This window comes from Phyllostomus discolor, chromosome 3, assembly GCF_004126475.2.
Source record: "Phyllostomus discolor isolate MPI-MPIP mPhyDis1 chromosome 3, mPhyDis1.pri.v3, whole genome shotgun sequence".
In the NCBI taxonomy this organism is placed as follows: Eukaryota; Metazoa; Chordata; class Mammalia; order Chiroptera; family Phyllostomidae; genus Phyllostomus; species Phyllostomus discolor.
The window spans coordinates 169,388,965-169,406,427 of record NC_040905.2 but is presented as its reverse complement, the minus strand read 5'-3'; the positions used below and the strand labels follow the sequence as shown (position 1 = coordinate 169,406,427).

Genomic DNA, 17,463 nt, shown 5'->3' with positions numbered 1-17,463 from the left:
TCAGGGCACATACCTAGGCTGCGGGTTCAATCCCCATTTGGGGCCTGTACAGGAGGCAACTACTCAATGTTTCTGTCTCACATTGATATCTTTTCCTCTTACATTCTCTCCCTTCCTTTCTCTCTAAAATCAATAAAAGCATATCCTTGGGTGAGGATTAAAATAAAAAGAAACAAAGAGCACTGGGGACCTAGACCTAGACTTAAGAAATGCTGCTTTTAGGAGTTGAATAGAAAAGTTGGAGCCAGCGAAAGAAACTTGGGAAGAGTTGCCTGTTAGATAGGAAGAAATGATCTAAACATAGTTTCCATTAAGGTCACAATGTTGAGTGAGATGGGTGATATACAGGATATAAAAGGGTGGTTTTCATTATAATGGGAAATATATTTACTGCATAAATTAAAAGGGAAAGAGGTCTGCCTGGAGAGGCAGCAGAACAGAGAACTAAGGGAAAGAAGGCTAGAGTTAAATTTCCAGTTCTGATTCTTAATGTATGTCATTAGATAGGACACATGACTTTGAGCTTCTGTCTTCTCTATAAAAGAAGAGATGATGATACCTATTTCAATGGGCTGTTGTATAAATTTATCAAATTAATGCTTTCAAATATATATTGTAAATAATAAAAAAAAAACATTACACCAACATGGGGCACTTGCCTTGGCTCTCTGCCTAGAACTTGCATTCCTCTAGGACACAGGCCCACCCTGTCCACTTTTCTCTTACTAGTCTTCTGCCTAAATTCTGACCTCCCTGATGGTATCTACCCGCTTTCTATGACATTTTTCTGTTGCCCAATAGCTAGCCCATTAGTACGTACGAATTTTCCAATGCCAGAGCTTTATACCATCCCAGTTGCTGGGTTCTTACCTAATCATGTACCTCTTTCCTATCTTTCTTGCCCACTCACCACCCATGAGCCAAAGTTACACTATGCTCCGAAGTGTTGTTTCAGAGCCAATCCCAGAGCTAACTACTGAGATTTAGAATACAAACTAAACGTTTGTACCTAGTTTGTTCAATAACAAAGATTTCTTCAAGTTCTTGAGACTAAACTACCTTGTCTTAAAAGGTTATATTAACAGATACACACACACACACACACACACACACACACTCATCAATTTCCCTCACCTTATAAATTCTTGGCTTACATAAATAATAAAGGCTTTTGTTCATTTAAATAGTCTTTAAAATTGTTTATGGCTATGTTGACAGTATCTGGAGTTTGTTTAAAAGTCTTCACTAATCAGGTAAGATATCCATATCATTTATTTGAAGATTGTTTAATCAAGTTGTTTTCACTGAAAATAAGTATGGCTTCAAAATTACCAAAATATCTATACAATTAAATTGCTACTTGCTTTATCAGTTTCTTGGGGGGGAAAACTCAGTCAACCACTTGTTGATCTGAGTCTAAAACCAATTCATTATTGGATTCCCTGACACTTCAATTATATAATTATTAATTATGTGCTCTCTTGAGGATGCTTATGCTTATTTCAAAGTTTTGCTAACCTAGATTAGAAAAAGTAATGGACAGGGCCTGCTTAAGGCAAAGATAAACCTTTTACTAAAAAAGTTATATGCAGACTTGGTTGGTGTGGCTCAGTGGATTGAGTGCCTGTCTGTGAACCAAAGGGTTGCAGTTTGATTCCCAGTTAGGTCACATGCCTGGGTTGTGGGCCAAGCCATAGAAGAGGGCACACAAGAGGCAACCACACATTGATGTTTCTCTTCCTCTCTTTCTCCTTCTCTTCCCCTCTCTCTAAAAATAAATAAAATATAAAGACAGAGAGAGAGAAAGAGAGAGGAAGGAAGGAAGGAAGGAAGGAAGGAAGGGAGGGAGGAAGGAAGAGAGGAAGGAAGATAGGTATATACCTGGGTAGTGAGTACCCATTATGACCTGCCTAACAAGGGATTTGTGAACATAACCTGTAAGATTATACTCTCCATAGAACCACTTTTCGTCCATATAATGAAATTCTACAAAGTGTTTTTGAATAATTAATTGATAACATCACATTTGAGTATGCCTCACTTTTTTTTCCTTTTGCTTTTTCCTGTTATCTATTTTACAAATGCTAGTTTCAACCTTCTCTGATGACCAGAGTGATGGACTTTTTGCATACTATATTAAGAGCATTCTATTATATATTTTGTGTTGTATAATTGGTTTTAGAGTCCAGCTGAAAATTTAGAACACCAAAGGGAGGGAAAGAAACCACTCCACTGAAGTACATTCCATAATCTGTTACACCAGTAATATGAAAAAAAATCTCTTTTTTTTAACCTTTTCCCTTTCCCTGGTGTGAGCACCTGAGAGACATTACTTGATGGCGTGGTAGGGGTAAGCCAACGATTCTCAAACTTGAGCACACATAAGAATCACACAGAAAATTTGTTAAAACACAGATTGCTGGACCAAACTTCCCAATTTGTGATTCTATAGGTCTGGTGTGGGAGCCTAAAAAATTGTATTTCTAACAAGTGCCCAGATTATGGCAATGCTGCTGGTCTAGGAATCACCCTTTGAGAATGGCTAGAGTAGCTGGTAGAAGAAAATCTTGCTACAACTAGATTCAATATCAGCCACATTCTTGGTTGAAATAGTCTTATAGAGAAAATTATAAATGGTTGGGAGAACACGAATTATTAGAAGATGCTACAAAGCATATTATGCAATACGTTATTAAATAACCAGCTTGCCTTATTCTTCTTGGGTTTTTTAAATTTGCTTCTTCAAGAATTAACTTGTTTTACTTTTTAATAACTAAAATTCTGGGAGTGGAGGGGAATCTCTGTTATGTTTTCCTCAGCAAGAATCATTTCCATATCTTCCCTGTCCTTCAGTGCTTCAAGCAAGTCACTTTTCTTTACTCATTACTCACTTAACTATAAAAATGGTTGTAACAGTGCATACATATCTCAGTGAACTGCAATGAGCATTAAATGAGACCCTAAATGGATAATACTTAGCACCAAAAATGGTAAATGGTAGCTATTTTTACTAAATTATCTACTTGTTCAAGGGAATAAATTCCAATGGCCCTGGAATCAGTGACTGAAACTACTTAACATATCTAACACATTAATTAACCACAGAAATAAGCCTAAATGTTCTAAGTATTCTGCTCAGTGTGGCAGGATACTGTTTAATTTTGGAAATTTTGGCACAGAGCCCGAATAGGTTCTCCCAAATACACAAAACTATAAAAAAGAATTACATGGAGTATTTTTTTAAAAAAAAATTTTTATTTATTTTTAGAGAGGGAAGGGAGGGAGAAAGAGAGAGAGAAACATCAATGTGCAGTTGCTGGGGGCTGTGGCCTGCAACCCAGGCATGTGCCCTGACTGGGAATCGAATCTGCCATGCTTTGGTTCGCAGCCCACGCTCAATCCACTGAGCTATGCCAGCCAGGGCTACAGGGAGTATTACTTAAAATACAAGTTCCTGACCTCTGCCCCAAGCCAACCAAAACCATCTCCAGGGATGAGGCCTAGGAATCTTTTAAAGAATCACCCCAAGTCATTTTTCTGATTAGTGAATTTGGGAAACACTGAAGGGACCTCTCATTCCATTCTTAACAGTGGCTAACATAGCCCTAAACATCACTTATTTATTCACTACGCTACTGGTTACTAGAAAATATCACAATTTCTTTCTGTTTTAGCAATTGTCCTTTGGAGTTAAACTAAAGTCACTTAGAAAGGTAAGGTGGAGGGGCAGGGAGGGGCCGGGTCGTTGCTTTGTAAATGTTCTGTTTTAACTCACCCTTTCAAATTAGTTCGGTCCTGTGCCTTATTTGTGAATTGTCCGCCTAATACTACCTCCCCTGTCTTGAACTTCCTCTTTAACACCTCCTTTCTGATTTCTGCCTCAAGTCTAACTTGTTTGTCCCTTACCCCATTTCTCGAGTAGAACATTTGGTACTTTCCCAGTTCACGACGCTTTGCTGGAATAGTCAATTTCCAGGGATTTTACAGGCTGGCCAAAACAGTTTGTTCAGAACGGAGACACCGAGGCCGAGAAGTGGCAGCTCCACCCGTGACCTTGAGCGAGTGCCTCCTGCCCAGCTCCTAACCCGCCGCGTCACGGCAAAGCTCAAGCTGGACTTTGGAACCGAAAGCGGTTGGGAGAGAATGGGGCGGGGTGTAGACTTAATAAACAAGCAAAAAGAACCCCTCAAAGGTAGAAATGAGTTCTTTTTCCTCTTCTCTAGACGAATTCCCCTAATTCTTAAAGGGTGGGGGAGTGATGATAAGAAAGTAAGGAGGATAAGAATCAAGAGAACTCCGATGGCAAAAAGCGGGCTGGAGTGAGGAAACAAGAAGGAGGGAGGGTGAGGGCGAACAATCAGGTTAAAAATAGAACTTCATCCTCCGCACGACTCGCTCTTTCCAGCTCCACCCTGGGGCCGCAGCCAGGCCAGTGACTCGGCTACGCGCGACGGCAGTGCGGTCAGGCCCCGCCCCGCCTCCGGTGACTGGGGTCGAGGGTGGGACGTCGGGTAGGCTACGTCACCACGCACCCCCACCGCCGCCGGGGTTTTCGATGACGCACAGACCCCGCCCCTTCCCTCCTTCTTTTCCTCACTGCCGGAGCGCGGGGCGGGGAGGAAGCGTCAGTCGGCAGGACCGGTGTTCTATCTGCATCTCTACTTGGGGCTCTTCGCTCGCTCCCGGGAGCTACGGGCCTCATCGGCGGTAGCTCAAGTGACAGAGAGCGCCACCAGCGAGCCCTCGCGGTGCCGTTCCCGCTGCGCGCGCGCCGCTTGCCTTCGTAATCGGCTCTACCCGCCGCCGGTGGATGCGTGAGGCGACGACGGGCGAACGACGCGAGCCGCGTTAGCAGCCGCGGCCTCGGGTCCTCCCTCCGCCTCTCCCTCTGTTCCCCCCCCTCCGCTTCCCTCCTCCCACTTCCCAAGCTCCGGCGTGTCCCGGCCACGGTCGGTGCTACTGCAAGAACAAAAGGACCCCGCGGCGGCGGCAGCGCCACCTCCGCCTGCGGCGCCTACTGGCTCCTGGCCGGCGGCGGCGGCCTCAGGGCTTTCGGCTCGCCCATCTCGGAGGCTTCGGACCGGCCCCACCGCCCCGGCGTCACGCGCCAGCCGGGCTCTTGCACTCGGGCTCACGCAGAGTAAGTGGTGGGGAGCTGGGGGGAGGGCGCCCGGCCTCTCGTGCCAGGCCGGGGAGTTGGCTTGGGGGGGCCGGGACGCCACCGAACTCCGATTAGGCCCGAGTGGGTCCAGGATGGTGGTGTCCGGGGGAGGGGAGCCCGCCCGCCAGCTCAGGAAGCACAAAGACGGAGGCGTCATCCTGTGGTCGTGGCCCGAGGGCTCGACTCTCTGCGCCCCCGGCTTAGTCGCGTGCTCTCGGCCTGGAACAATACCCGCGTGGGTCCTCCGGGGGTTGGGGCTCCGGGCCACCCTCGCGAGAGTCCCGGGCTCCCTTGGCTGCGGCGCCCGACGTGGGCAGCGGGACCCAGACAGACAAAGAGGCGGCCGCGCCCCCGACCCCCGCTCGCCGCCGACCCCAGCTCGCTGCCGCCTCCTCAGGGGAACAGTTCTAGCCCGGGGGTCGGTGCGGGGCGGGTAGGGTGAGGGGCCGGCCTGTCCTGCGGAGCTGCTGTTCTGCATGACTCAGTAGTTTTTGAAGAAGGCCCTGTCGGGCTTTCCTGAGTGAGGCCTGTGCTAGGAGGGGGGTGGGGAACCAGTGGGACCTGAACTTCTAAAATTCTGTGGAACGTGAATGAGGGGTCTAATCTGTAGTCGTGTTTAGTTTTCCCAGCGCCTTTGTGTTTTCGCCCAAGATCCCTTTTATTAGGGAAATGAAGAACCTTCCCCTTTGTTTCATGCATTTAGGCTGTTGAACTGAAATTCTGTGCTTCCTTTCCAAGCTTTCCGTGAAGCTGTGTTTTGGAAAAGGCCCGGGTTTTTATCTTTATTGTTGAATGCCCCACTGAGAATAAGGACGTACAAGTGTAAAGTAATATACAGGTCATAGCCCGTTTCTATACCAGGCATTTAAGTAATTTACAGCCTTAAGAATTATAAATTTCATTTTAAACTCATTTTTAAACAGGATTTCAGAATTGACTTAGAAAAATACTGCAATTTTATCTCTCAAGTTTTTAAAGAATTTTTAAGAAAGGGATTTATTTTAGTTTTCCCCTATTTTCTGTCTCTCGGGCCCGATATTAAGCCTGGAAAGGAGCCTTTTAAAAACACACTAATATACTGCATTTGGCAAGGAGGAAACTCATACGGAGAGTGAGGACTTGCCCAAGGTCACTGGCTTAGTCAGAGGTAGATTAGAGTCTAGAATTCAGATCAAGTCCAGGTGAGCGGGCATTCTTAACATCTCTTAACATGATGTGCACCTGGAAGAACTAAATTCTATAGGTTTGAAAAACCTTTCTTTGAATTGTTCTTCTATTCGAGGTTAGAGAGTTGTTCAGGGTTTTGGATTGTTTGGGGGTTTTTTTTTCTTTTAATTGTGGATTACAGAAAGCCAAAACTATAAAAATAAACATTCCACCTTTACATGATCGAGGAAACAGGTGAATGCTCAAGTTTCTATCAACTTTAAAGATACTAGTAATGATACTGTATTTTTCTAAAATACAGCCAAGTAGGAGAGAACCATAGCACCTGATGACAGGCTTTCCCCACTCCCCCCTCCAAAAAAAGAAGAAATTGGCACTAAACATGACGATTGTTGGTGCCTTGATGCTCTGTGCTGTGCTTGTTTTTATAAACAATCCTGGCCATTTTGGCTTCGTGCATGATTAATGAAGCTTGCATCTTCTAGATTGAATTTGAGATTGTTCTCTAATTCTCTACATTAGGAAAAACTATAGCGGACTTAATGGCATCTTTTTGTTTTGTTTTCTTATGTTAGATGTATGAATGCTGCATCCCTAGTTTTTGGGGTTGTGTAGGAGTTGGCAGGCTCTGGGATATAAATAGAAGCTGATTTCAGAGGCCCCTGTTGACTAGGCTTTATGTGAGAGCCTCCATCCAGCTCAGCCTGTCACATTGCAGCCTTGTGACAGGCTGAAGCGTCCGCCCATGTGATCTAAGCTTCTGAGAAGAAATATTAAGGCAAGCTGTGCACATGTGATGGCATTTAAAAGCTGGCTTTCTGGGCAGGAGGCGGGGGATGGTGGACAGACAACAAGATGAGAAGCCAGGTAGAAGACTAAATGTCCTGGCGTCTCTAAGTTGAAGATTATTTATAGTGAATTGAAGGTAGATGTGTTTTCCGAAGAAGGAAAGGTAGAAGGAATACTTTGCATGTTGGTGTGAGTGAAGTCATTGGATGAAATTCGCCCCCCCCCCATTGTGTTTACATAAAAGATTTTAAGAATCAGATTAACAAATATTAATGTTGATTGGGTCAAATTTAGGCCATTTTGCTATTAAAGCCACTGTCCGATGACTGAAAATTAGTATAGAAAGTGTGAGCTAGTGTAATTCTTAAGCTGAGTCTGAGAAATGGACCAAATTTTTGTTTAGGGTAAAGATTCACACACTTCATAGTGGGCATGCAAATAAATAGTTTATTATTTGAAGCATTTTTTGCACATATTATGCTCTAATTTTTAAAAACCCAGCTGAAAGTGTTTATTAGTAAACTTCCTAAGTGATGTTGAAATGTTTACACTACCCTGCTCCAAAATGAGTCAGCTAAATTCCACTTACTATTTAAAGAGACAGTGTCAACTAAATTAGTACTATTGTTTGAAGTTGTGGATCTTGGTCACTCTCTGTACAAGTTTGATTGGTTTGAAATATTTTCCATCTTGAAAACTGTCCTTTTGCTAACAAAAGTAAAGGTTACTGTTATTTAGTTGAGAATAGTTATCCTTCTGCCAGGTCAGAATTGGTTAGTCCTCTTCCATCCTTTTAAAAAGTAATTTTGTTAATAAAAATTGCTAATAATTATTGAGACATCATTTTAAATAACTAACTAAAAAGTGTATTCTAGAAGTGGTAATTGGAAAAAGCCATATAGAATTCTAGAAGATGATAAGTTGTAGCTTGAAGTACTTTTCCTGCACTTACTTGAAGTGTTCATAACTTAATTTCTTTCATCAACAGTAAGGTACATTTAAATGACAAGTTAGAGCATATGCTCTTTGCTAAAATGTTCTCAAGTTTGCTTTTTGTACATTCATAATATTTTTAGGTTTTGTGGAAATCCAGGTTTTTAATAGTGTGTATTTTCTCGTTAACTTAGAGGAAAATATATTAAATTTAACAGAAGGTAACTATTTGTGGTGATTTTAACAAGACTTGTGGAAAAGCAAGTCTATCCTTGCTGTATAAAGATTTTTCTGGTAACTTAGCATAAAATATTAACCATTACTAAACATTGTGTATTTATATTGCTTTACTTTGCTACATTGAAATTGAGCTCGGAAAGCTCAATTTTCCATTTTAATTTTCTGGTATGAGGAAAACAAGCCGTTGTTTTAAGAGAGCCTTTGGCTGAGAAATCTCTGGCTAATAATTTGTTGTGTGGTTCAGGATTCTAGGCTCTGACTTTAAAGTACTCAGCCCCATATTTCACATCTCAAATGTAGAACATAAAAGTGTAAGCAGCTGACCCCCTAAATTTTTAAAGAGCTTCACTCATTGGTTCCAAGGCAACAGGAAAAGCTAGATGATCTGCCAGCTCTCTTTTCAGGCTGTGTGAAAGTGTTTGCAATATTCTAAAAGCTGCCCAGTAGCAGAATTATTGAATTACTAGTTGGGCCCAAGTATATTCGGGTGCTAGTTTTAAGAAAGCATAGAGCTACATCTAATATACAGCTAAGTGTATAAAGAACTGGTAGATCTCAAGAGTCAGTAATTAGGCCCTGACCAAGTAGTTCATGTTAGTTTAGTGTTGTCCCAGTACCCTAATGTTGTGGGTTCAATTCCTGGTTGGGGCATATACAAGTATCAACCAATGCTCCTGGCCAGTGTGGTGTGCTTGTGGTTGGTTGGAGCCTTGTGTCTGTAAACTAGGGGTTGTGGATTCAATCCTTGTAGTGAGCACATATATTTCCCGGTGTTTCTGTCTCCCTCCCTCCCTCTCTCTCTAATGCCCTTGGATGAGGATTTTTTATGAAAATGCATAAATAAGTGGAACAACAAATCAGTGTTTCTCGTTCTCTAAAAAATAGTCATAAAAATAAATAGTAATTAAGATTTGTAGCTTTCTTTGACATTTACAAGTTCCATTTAATCTATTTTAACCAACAATCAGGAGATATCAATTGCCTATATTGATTTAAATACAATTTTGATAACAGGCAGAGTGACCTTTTCAGAAACTGAAGCAAAAAGCAATAATGACAAGTAATATAAATACATTTTAATGTTTAATGGCGGGGGAGTTTTTTTGTCCTAAAGAATGAAATCATAGATCATTATTTATCAAGTTAAAAAATGATTCCTTTCATGCCTTTGTTTTTACAAAGGGAGCAAAATATTCATAACTTTTCTTGGCCTACTTTTTAAAATGATAACACAATTTGGGCCTTTGTTAAAAATAGGCTTAGTGTTCAGAATAACAAAGGTACATTGGTGACCATTATACTAATTTAGTGATTTTATTTCAGTTATATACTAGTTTCTAAAGTTTTGTTTTTGTTTTCTTTATAGCTGAAAAATATGGCTCAGGAGACTAACCAGACCCCAGGGCCCATGCTGTGTAGTACAGGATGTGGCTTTTATGGGAATCCTAGGACAAATGGAATGTGTTCTGTTTGCTACAAAGAACATCTTCAGAGGCAGCAGAATAGTGGCAGAATGAGCCCAATGGGTAAGTTGTTTCCAAGGAAAAACTCGTTTGAAGAACTGGTGAAAAGAAAACATAGAGCCAAGAATGGGGGTCTAAGACTGAGAATCAATGCTGAAGGCCCAGAGAGAGAAGACCTGAGAAAAGCTTGAAATTAAAGCAACAGTCCAAGTACTTGGCATTACTACATCAGGAATGAATGACTATCTATCTACAAGTGTCTTCTAGCTGTTTCATTTTGTTTTTGAGGTTTTGTTTTACACTTGTATTCACTGGATATGACTTTAATAATGTACTTTTGTTTGGATGCTCAAGTGTAGGATTCTGCAGCACAATGAGAATGCTTAAATCACTAACCTAATTAAATGCAAGTATTTGTTACTTATTTAGTCTTGATACTGAGTGTTGTATTGCTTTGTTTCTTACAAATCATTTTTTTAAAATAGGGACGGCTAGTGGTTCCAACAGTCCTACCTCAGATTCTGCATCTGTACAAAGAGCAGACGCTAGTTTAAACAACTGTGAAGGTGCTGCTGGCAGCACATCTGAAAAATCAAGGTAAGATTATTCCAGAGTTTTTATAATACAAGGAGGAAACAAAGATAGCTGTGCTATCCATACTATTATAATTATGAATGTTCATATATAATAAGGGTGTTAATTTATCAGATGCCCTTGGCTTTGCATGTGTTGCATAGTCAGGGATTTCAGTATCTTTTAATATATGATCTTGTAGGTCATTGAGGAAAGACATGTATTATAACATTCCATAACACCCCCAAGGATGCTGTGTTGAGAATGCTGTGCTTTTATTTCCTTATAATTGAGGCTTAGAGACTGCAGGGAGTGAGGCTTTGCAGACTATAGTGTAATGCCATGCAAGGCATTTTTGGCAAAACTGTCCCCTTTTGCCCTTAAACAGATTGCAGACACAGCTAAAAACTCCTAGTTGGCTCTAATAAAGTAATGTGATTTTTACAAATATGCAGCCTTGAATTGATGAGACATTTATCAGATTGCTTTCTTTATTCTCAACCATTTTTGCTGAGAGCATCCAGTATCTTTTTTAAATTTTAGATTATTTAACTCCGATTGATCATGTTGGAAATACTATATAATTTAAAGTTGAACTGAGAACTTACTATCTCACAAAGAAGTACCCTTAACATCTTTAAAAATGTTTGCTTGAACTCAAATAGAAATGTACCTGTGGCTGCCTTGCCTGTAACTCAGCAAATGACAGAAATGAGCATTTCAAGAGAGGACAAAATAACTACCCCGAAAACAGAGGTGTCAGAGCCAGGTATGCTTTTTGTTTAATACTAGTTCAGTTCTGGACTTGGTAGTATGAGAAAGGGTTGGTGGGGGGATTCGTTCCTTCCCATTGAAGGACCAAAGATGGAGAGAGCTGTAAAATACAGACCAAGCAAGAACCAGCTCTCTTTCGAGAGTGTAAAATAGTCACTTTACTCTCTTCTTTCTTCTCTACCCACCTCCCACCACCCCTCACACCAGTAAATTAGCAAAGATTATAATCTGGAGACAGGATGTATTAAGATTTAATGAACTTAAAAAGTGGTTTACTGTCATATTTTAAAGGTATCTAAATCGTTAGAGAAGGCATTGTTCAAAAACAGCAGAAATTACACAGATTAAATTTCAGAGCTATGAAGAAAAATTTTTAAATAAAAAGTAATAACTTCTCAGTCTTAATACTGCTAGTATTGTAGAAAATATTCAAGCAAAAGAAGATATTAAACACTGAGACTTTCAGGTGGAACTGTAGGATCTCATACTTTATAAAAGTTTAAAACTCAGTATGGGAAGGCATTTTTGGTTTTCGTTAGATAGTGACTTTGAGTCAGTGCTTAATTTATACAGTGCCAACCACAAGTTTTCTAATGTGCTAAGAGGTTGATTTACTTGAATTACCTGTGCTAGGCCTAGAACAAGGATCTATGTGTTTTATATTGCACATAGTTCATTTTTGATAGCTTCATTTTTCCTGGTCATGTTGACTGAATACAATATAAACCTTTATTGTGAGGAAATAGTGTCACCGCATATATAATGTGCTTTGGAGGCTTGCCTTTTCTAGTATCACATAATGTCACAAGCTTATCTGACAAAGTTAAGGTGAAAATGTATAAGTTGGGCAAGTGAATCCATATTTGGTATTTTGAAATGAGTTCCATCCTTCTGCAAAAGCTGACCAAATTAGAGTGTGTGAGAATTTTTTAGTTTTGAAACACAAAATTAGTCTGGCCTTGGAATAGTACTTACTCTTGTGGGTTAGATCGGTAGCTAGCCTCCAAATTATTATTTCGTAGTAGTAAATCTGTAGTTCACTGTTTCTTTGCCTTTTTCTATATCATGTTTTCTTAGTTCCCCTTGTATATCTTATGAACCACTGTTCAGCTTTTAGGCATGGTCAAGGAAATGGCTACCACTCCTCTCCTCCCCAAAACTGTTCCCGTATCATCAGGAAAAATTATATTAAGGTTGTCATAGTAGATTATTAGGAATAAGTAATAGGTAGAATATTCTGTTAGCCTAATATTAGGCTAATCTCTAATAAAAATGAGTTACAAATTTGGGGAGAATTTTCAAGTAAGTTGTCATTAAACCAGTTTGCCTTGCATCTAGAGTTTGGATTTACGCTAATAGCATTGGTGCTGACCTATTTAGGCTGTAATTTTAGCATTGCATATGCTGATTTGCTATTCTTGGGGTTTTGGATTAATATTAAAGCTCAGTTTACAATGTTTCTGGTGTGGTTGAATTTTATGGAAGTAGAATTAAATTTGGTATTTTTTAAGTAATGGTAATGTGGACTTTAATCCAATAATGTACAATTTTTGCCTTCATATTGATAAATTCTATTGCTCTCATGTATGAACTAAAACTTAAAGCCCTTTAGGTGGAAAAATGGACTTTTTAATGTAAACCAAAATTATTGTTTTACCTATGAAATCCTTAAGTCTAAAATCAAGACTTCCGAAATCAAGACAGTGCTTGCTAATTTTTCAAAAGGAACTTTAAAAAAAAGTCTCCAGATTTTCTGCATAAGACAATAAAGCACTTGTTACATTGAAAAATAATTATGAAATTATAGGATCTGAAATCAGTGATTAATGATATGGGTTTTACTTGTCAAAATTTGCTGGTTTTATCTATCTACAGTTCCCCCCCTCCCTGCCCAGAAAGTATAAAAGCCAAATGGCTTTTGCAGTAAAGAACCTCAGAAGTTGTCAGCTTTATTTACTGAGTAGTAATGACTTTGAACAGACCTAGTTTAAGATGTTTACATGTAGGCAATTATAATATGGAAAAACTGAGCATGTGACCAACATCTCAGATCTTTAAAATCTTTTAAAATTGGTATTTTATTTCTCAGTACTAGCTGTTAAGAGTGAGTTGAAAGGAATTTGGAGTGATGATTGTATAAAATTTAAAGGAACAAGTAATATGTTGATTGGCAAGAAATTCTTAGATATGATAGTTCCGTTATAAAAGTAAAAGACCCTGTTTAAGGTACATGTTTTTAAGAAAGGCTTCTTAAACATTTTTTACCATGACTTTTAAGGGTTTTTTTGTTGTTGTTGTTTTGTTTTGTTTTGTTTTTAGCTTAGATAATTGGTTAATTTTCAGCCAGTGAACTGTTGACAAATTGCTAATTTTTACTCTTACTTTTCAGTTGTCACTCAGCCCAGTTCATCAGTTTCTCAGCCTAGTACTTCTCAAGGTGAAGAAAAAGCTCCTGAGTTACCCAAACCAAAGAAGAACAGATGTTTTATGTGCAGAAAGAAAGTTGGCCTTACAGGTATTAGAAAACACATTAGACAGAGTATATTTTATAGCTAGGGTTCAATAAGGTGTGCCTTATTGAACTTTATAAGGGGCTGGTTGGTTTTATAACAAAATGCCCAACTTTCAAGAATAGAAAGTCCAGTTTGATTTCCATTTGTCTTCCTAATCACATAAAACCCTTTTATTAACTTTAAACCTTATGAGTTACTTTCCTTTATTGGATTGATAAAAATTCATTCATTTTGATTATTTCCTTTGGTCTCCTGGGTAAAAAGTAGCTGAACTAAACAGTAAGCACCCACTTGGAGCCAGGCAAAAAATATTGTAGATGCTTTTTATTTCCTTTAAGTCTCACAGCTTTGTTGTTGTCTTTCCCTAGTTTTCATTTGAAACATTACCCAGTTAACATATGGTAGGAGGAGAATTTAAATCCACATTGTTCTGGCTCCAGAGCCTGTGTAATTAATTTCTACCCTGTGTGGTATCTGTAGGAGTTTATGGAAGGATAGTTACTTGAATGTATCATGTCAAAGGTTGGTTTAAAAGCTCTATCACAATTTGAAGTGACAAGACTCTGTCTGTCTTTGATGTTTCAAAGAGTCGTGGAAACCTGGTTCCCTTTCTATAGTGAGTAAGGCTTTTTATTATTATTTTTTCTCCCTTTTAATTGCTACAAGTTCCCAAGTGACTCTGGTTCCTCTTTCGTGTACAGGGTTTGACTGCCGGTGTGGAAATTTGTTTTGTGGACTTCACCGTTACTCTGACAAGCACAACTGTCCATATGATTACAAAGCAGAAGCTGCAGCAAAAATCAGAAAAGAGAATCCAGTTGTTGTGGCTGAAAAAATCCAGAGAATATAAATTACTACTTGTGAAGAGACTGAAACTTTGTTTTTATTTTAATATATCGTAGGAAAACATTAAAGAGCAGATGCATGGCCATTTTCCTTTGATGTTCTCCAGAGTTTTACTTTATACTTGTCTGTCTTATTGATATTTTAGGATGTTTGGGTGTTTGTTACAGGCAGAATTGGATAGGTACAGCCCTACAAAATGTATATGCCCTCCCTTAAATAAAATTGGATGAAAATCTGCACATCAAATTGAATTACAGATACTAGGGACAAAATTTAGTTCCCACGTGCCAAACAAAATACGTGAAATATCTGCATGTTTGCAGCGTTTCTGCCTTTTGGGAATGTAATCAAGGTATAATCTTTGGCTAGTGTTATGTGCCTGTATTTTTCTTAAAAATGGTACACCAGAAAAGGACTGGCAGTCTACTTCCATCATAATTAAACTTCACCTTGTTAATTTCCACATGTTCTTTGGAAGCTGGAAGAAGGCGATAAAGAGGATCAGACCTTCCCATGAAACCAGTATTTGATGCCATGTATAAGCCTGGCTAGTCAGTCTAAAAGCTGTCAAATAAGACATTCTGTGAAAGGTAAACATCACAACTGGTTGTCATAGGAGTAAAACCATCAAGCAACAGGGTTTGAGCTACCATTGAAGCTTACTGTGCTGGCTGCACCAGAAGATGTCTGCATTACTCATTGCTAAAAATGTGTAGCACAGAACTGCACTAGGATTAATTTGTTTACAAGAAGAAATTAAAACTACATTTGGTTTTCATATACAGCAGCACTACTGAATAACATGCATCTGAATTTTAAGTTGCAAAAGCATCTGAACAGTTAATTTTTCATGTGCATCTTTTGTTGAATGTTTTGGTTCAAGAAAGAATGTTTAAAGCTTTTTTAAAGACTTCGGTTCTTAATGTAACTTTACCCTTCTGCATGGAAAATCATAACCAACATGGCTGCAGTAGACTTAGTGGTATCCAGCACCACTTGCAGAGGGCTGCTTTATCATATTAATTGTACTTGGGTGTAGGACTCTAGTGTTCTTGGGTGTATTGCATGGGCTGCATTATTTACAGCATTGTACAATAACAACTAGAAGAGGCAGTATACTTCACTGATGCTTGTCTGGTAATACCACTTCTGTGTTATAATGGGAGGTTTTCTGTGATGTATGAAACGTGCGTGTTTTTTTTTAATATATAAATGAGTATAGTTAGATTAGTGTTGTGGTAATGCCTGTTTTCATCTGTAAATAGTTAAGTATGTACACGAGGCACTACTCTGATTTATTGCAGTGTTCAGTCCTAGTTTTTACTTTTCATTCTTAAAGCATTCAATTTTGCTTTCAATTTTATGTACCTTAGTTCTGAGTTAGATTTGCAGATGTGTACAGATAGTTCATATTTATGTATTGCACATAATCATGCTATCCAGCATTGATGCTATATTGTATTATGTAAATAATAAAAGCCATGTACAGAGGGAAATTTCAACTTGTTCATTGGGTTTTTAAGCTATAGTTAGAAATTCTACAGAGACATAATTAGAAAATGTTTCATAATCTTTTAGTTAACATGTGTAGATTTTACATGGCTATGTTGTACATTTTTCATTGCCATCTCAACATGTGTTCACGTGAGAACCATGAGATGAGTTTTGTGAAGTGTCTTCAAGTATAGTACATAACAGGTGATTGTTTTTGAAAGAAATGGCATATTTAGGATCTTATCACCTAAGAGAAAGGAATGAAATTTGAACAATTATGGTCTGCCTACCCTTTTTGGTTTTATTTTATAGGTGACATTCTAGGCATGACAGTTGGCATGAGAACAGGTGTAGTTTTGATTTACTTTTTTGGATGTGGCCCTAATGTAGAGATTGGATCCCTGGGCTTGGTCTTTGAAGCTTTCACGTGAGATAATGAATAACTGACAAGTTCTGACTTTGCCCATGGAGTAACAGAAGCCAAGAACAGAAACATGGCTGCTCAGTGATAGAGTTTCAAATGGAAATATTTATCCTGGTTCACTATTTTTCACAGTTCTTTGGGTCTTGATGCATTTCCTTCAAGTGGGGAAAATGTGTAGAAGTTTATATATGGGATAAGGTATTTCCTGAAATATGAAGGATCGCAATTGACTTGATAATTATGGTTTAAAAATATGACTTAATTTCCCTTCTCAGTGCTACCTCTGTCAACATTTACTTGATACGCTTTAACAGTATGTGGGGGATAAAGAAGACACATAGGAAGATGATGGACCCTCAGACTTAATTGGTTTATAAAGGTCTTCGGATAAATGCTCCTGTAGGCTTCCTTTTTTTTTTTTTTTTTTTTTTTAGTGAGAAACATTAACATTTGGTCTTAAAGGATTTAATTTGTGGGAAGCATCAATGGGGGAAAAGGGAACCAAAGTCAGTAAGGCAGCTAGGAAGACTAATTTCTATATAGGCCTGTTTGCAAACCTGAATGTTTCCCAGGCAAGACTAAAAAAGGGTCTTAATTTTGGAATGTTTATGGAACACTATATGAAGTCTTTAAAGCATATTTCTCAGAGACATCTACACAGCCTTCAAAAATGTTTTGGGCTAGTTCTGACTGGTGTAGCTCAATGGGTCGAGCAGCATCCGGCAAACCATACAGTTGCCAGTTTGATTCCCAGTCAAGGCACATGCCCAGGTTGTGGGCCAGGTCCCTGGTTGGGGGCATGCAAGAGGCAACAGATGGTGGTTTCCCTCACATCAGTGTTTGTCTTCCCCACCCTGTCAAAAAGGTATGTAAAAAAAAGTTTGACTAGGATACATCATGATGTAAATTAGCTGTATGATTTGGGGCTACAGTGGGTTTTCTAATCTGTAAAAATGAGCCTTGGGTTTTAGGATCTGAGGCGGGCTTCCCAGTGAATCAACTTGAAAGAACTCCCAGCAGTTTGTGGCATAGTTGTTAAGAGGGTAATGGACCCCGGAACCAGGCTTCATCTGTAAATAAGGAGGG

The 17,463-nt window shown here is 39.2% G+C and overlaps 1 protein-coding gene across 1 annotated transcript; it reads left to right on the top strand.

Annotated features, from left to right (window-relative positions):
* The first annotated feature begins 4,968 nt into the window (after positions 1-4,968).
* ZFAND5 (zinc finger AN1-type containing 5) lies at positions 4,969-14,698 on the top strand. The gene is made up of 6 exons (XM_028506900.2): positions 4,969-5,140; positions 9,657-9,816; positions 10,239-10,350; positions 10,992-11,095; positions 13,490-13,615; positions 14,315-14,698. Exons 2-6 carry the CDS (start codon positions 9,666-9,668, stop codon positions 14,461-14,463), a joined length of 642 nt encoding a protein of 213 aa, XP_028362701.1. The 5' UTR covers positions 4,969-5,140; positions 9,657-9,665; the 3' UTR covers positions 14,464-14,698.
* The last annotated feature ends 2,765 nt before the right edge of the window (positions 14,699-17,463 follow it).

Bases quoted from the DNA above. Each gene is read 5' to 3' on its own strand.
- ZFAND5 (XM_028506900.2), top strand. From the start codon at position 9,666: ATGGCTCAGGAGACTAACCAGACCCCAGGGCCCATGCTGTGTAGTACA. The intron at 9,817-10,238 runs GTAAGTTGTTTC...TTTTTAAAATAG, and splicing joins TGGCAGAATGAGCCCAATGG to GGACGGCTAGTGGTTCCAAC. The intron at 13,616-14,314 runs GTATTAGAAAAC...TTTCGTGTACAG, and splicing joins AAAGAAAGTTGGCCTTACAG to GGTTTGACTGCCGGTGTGGA.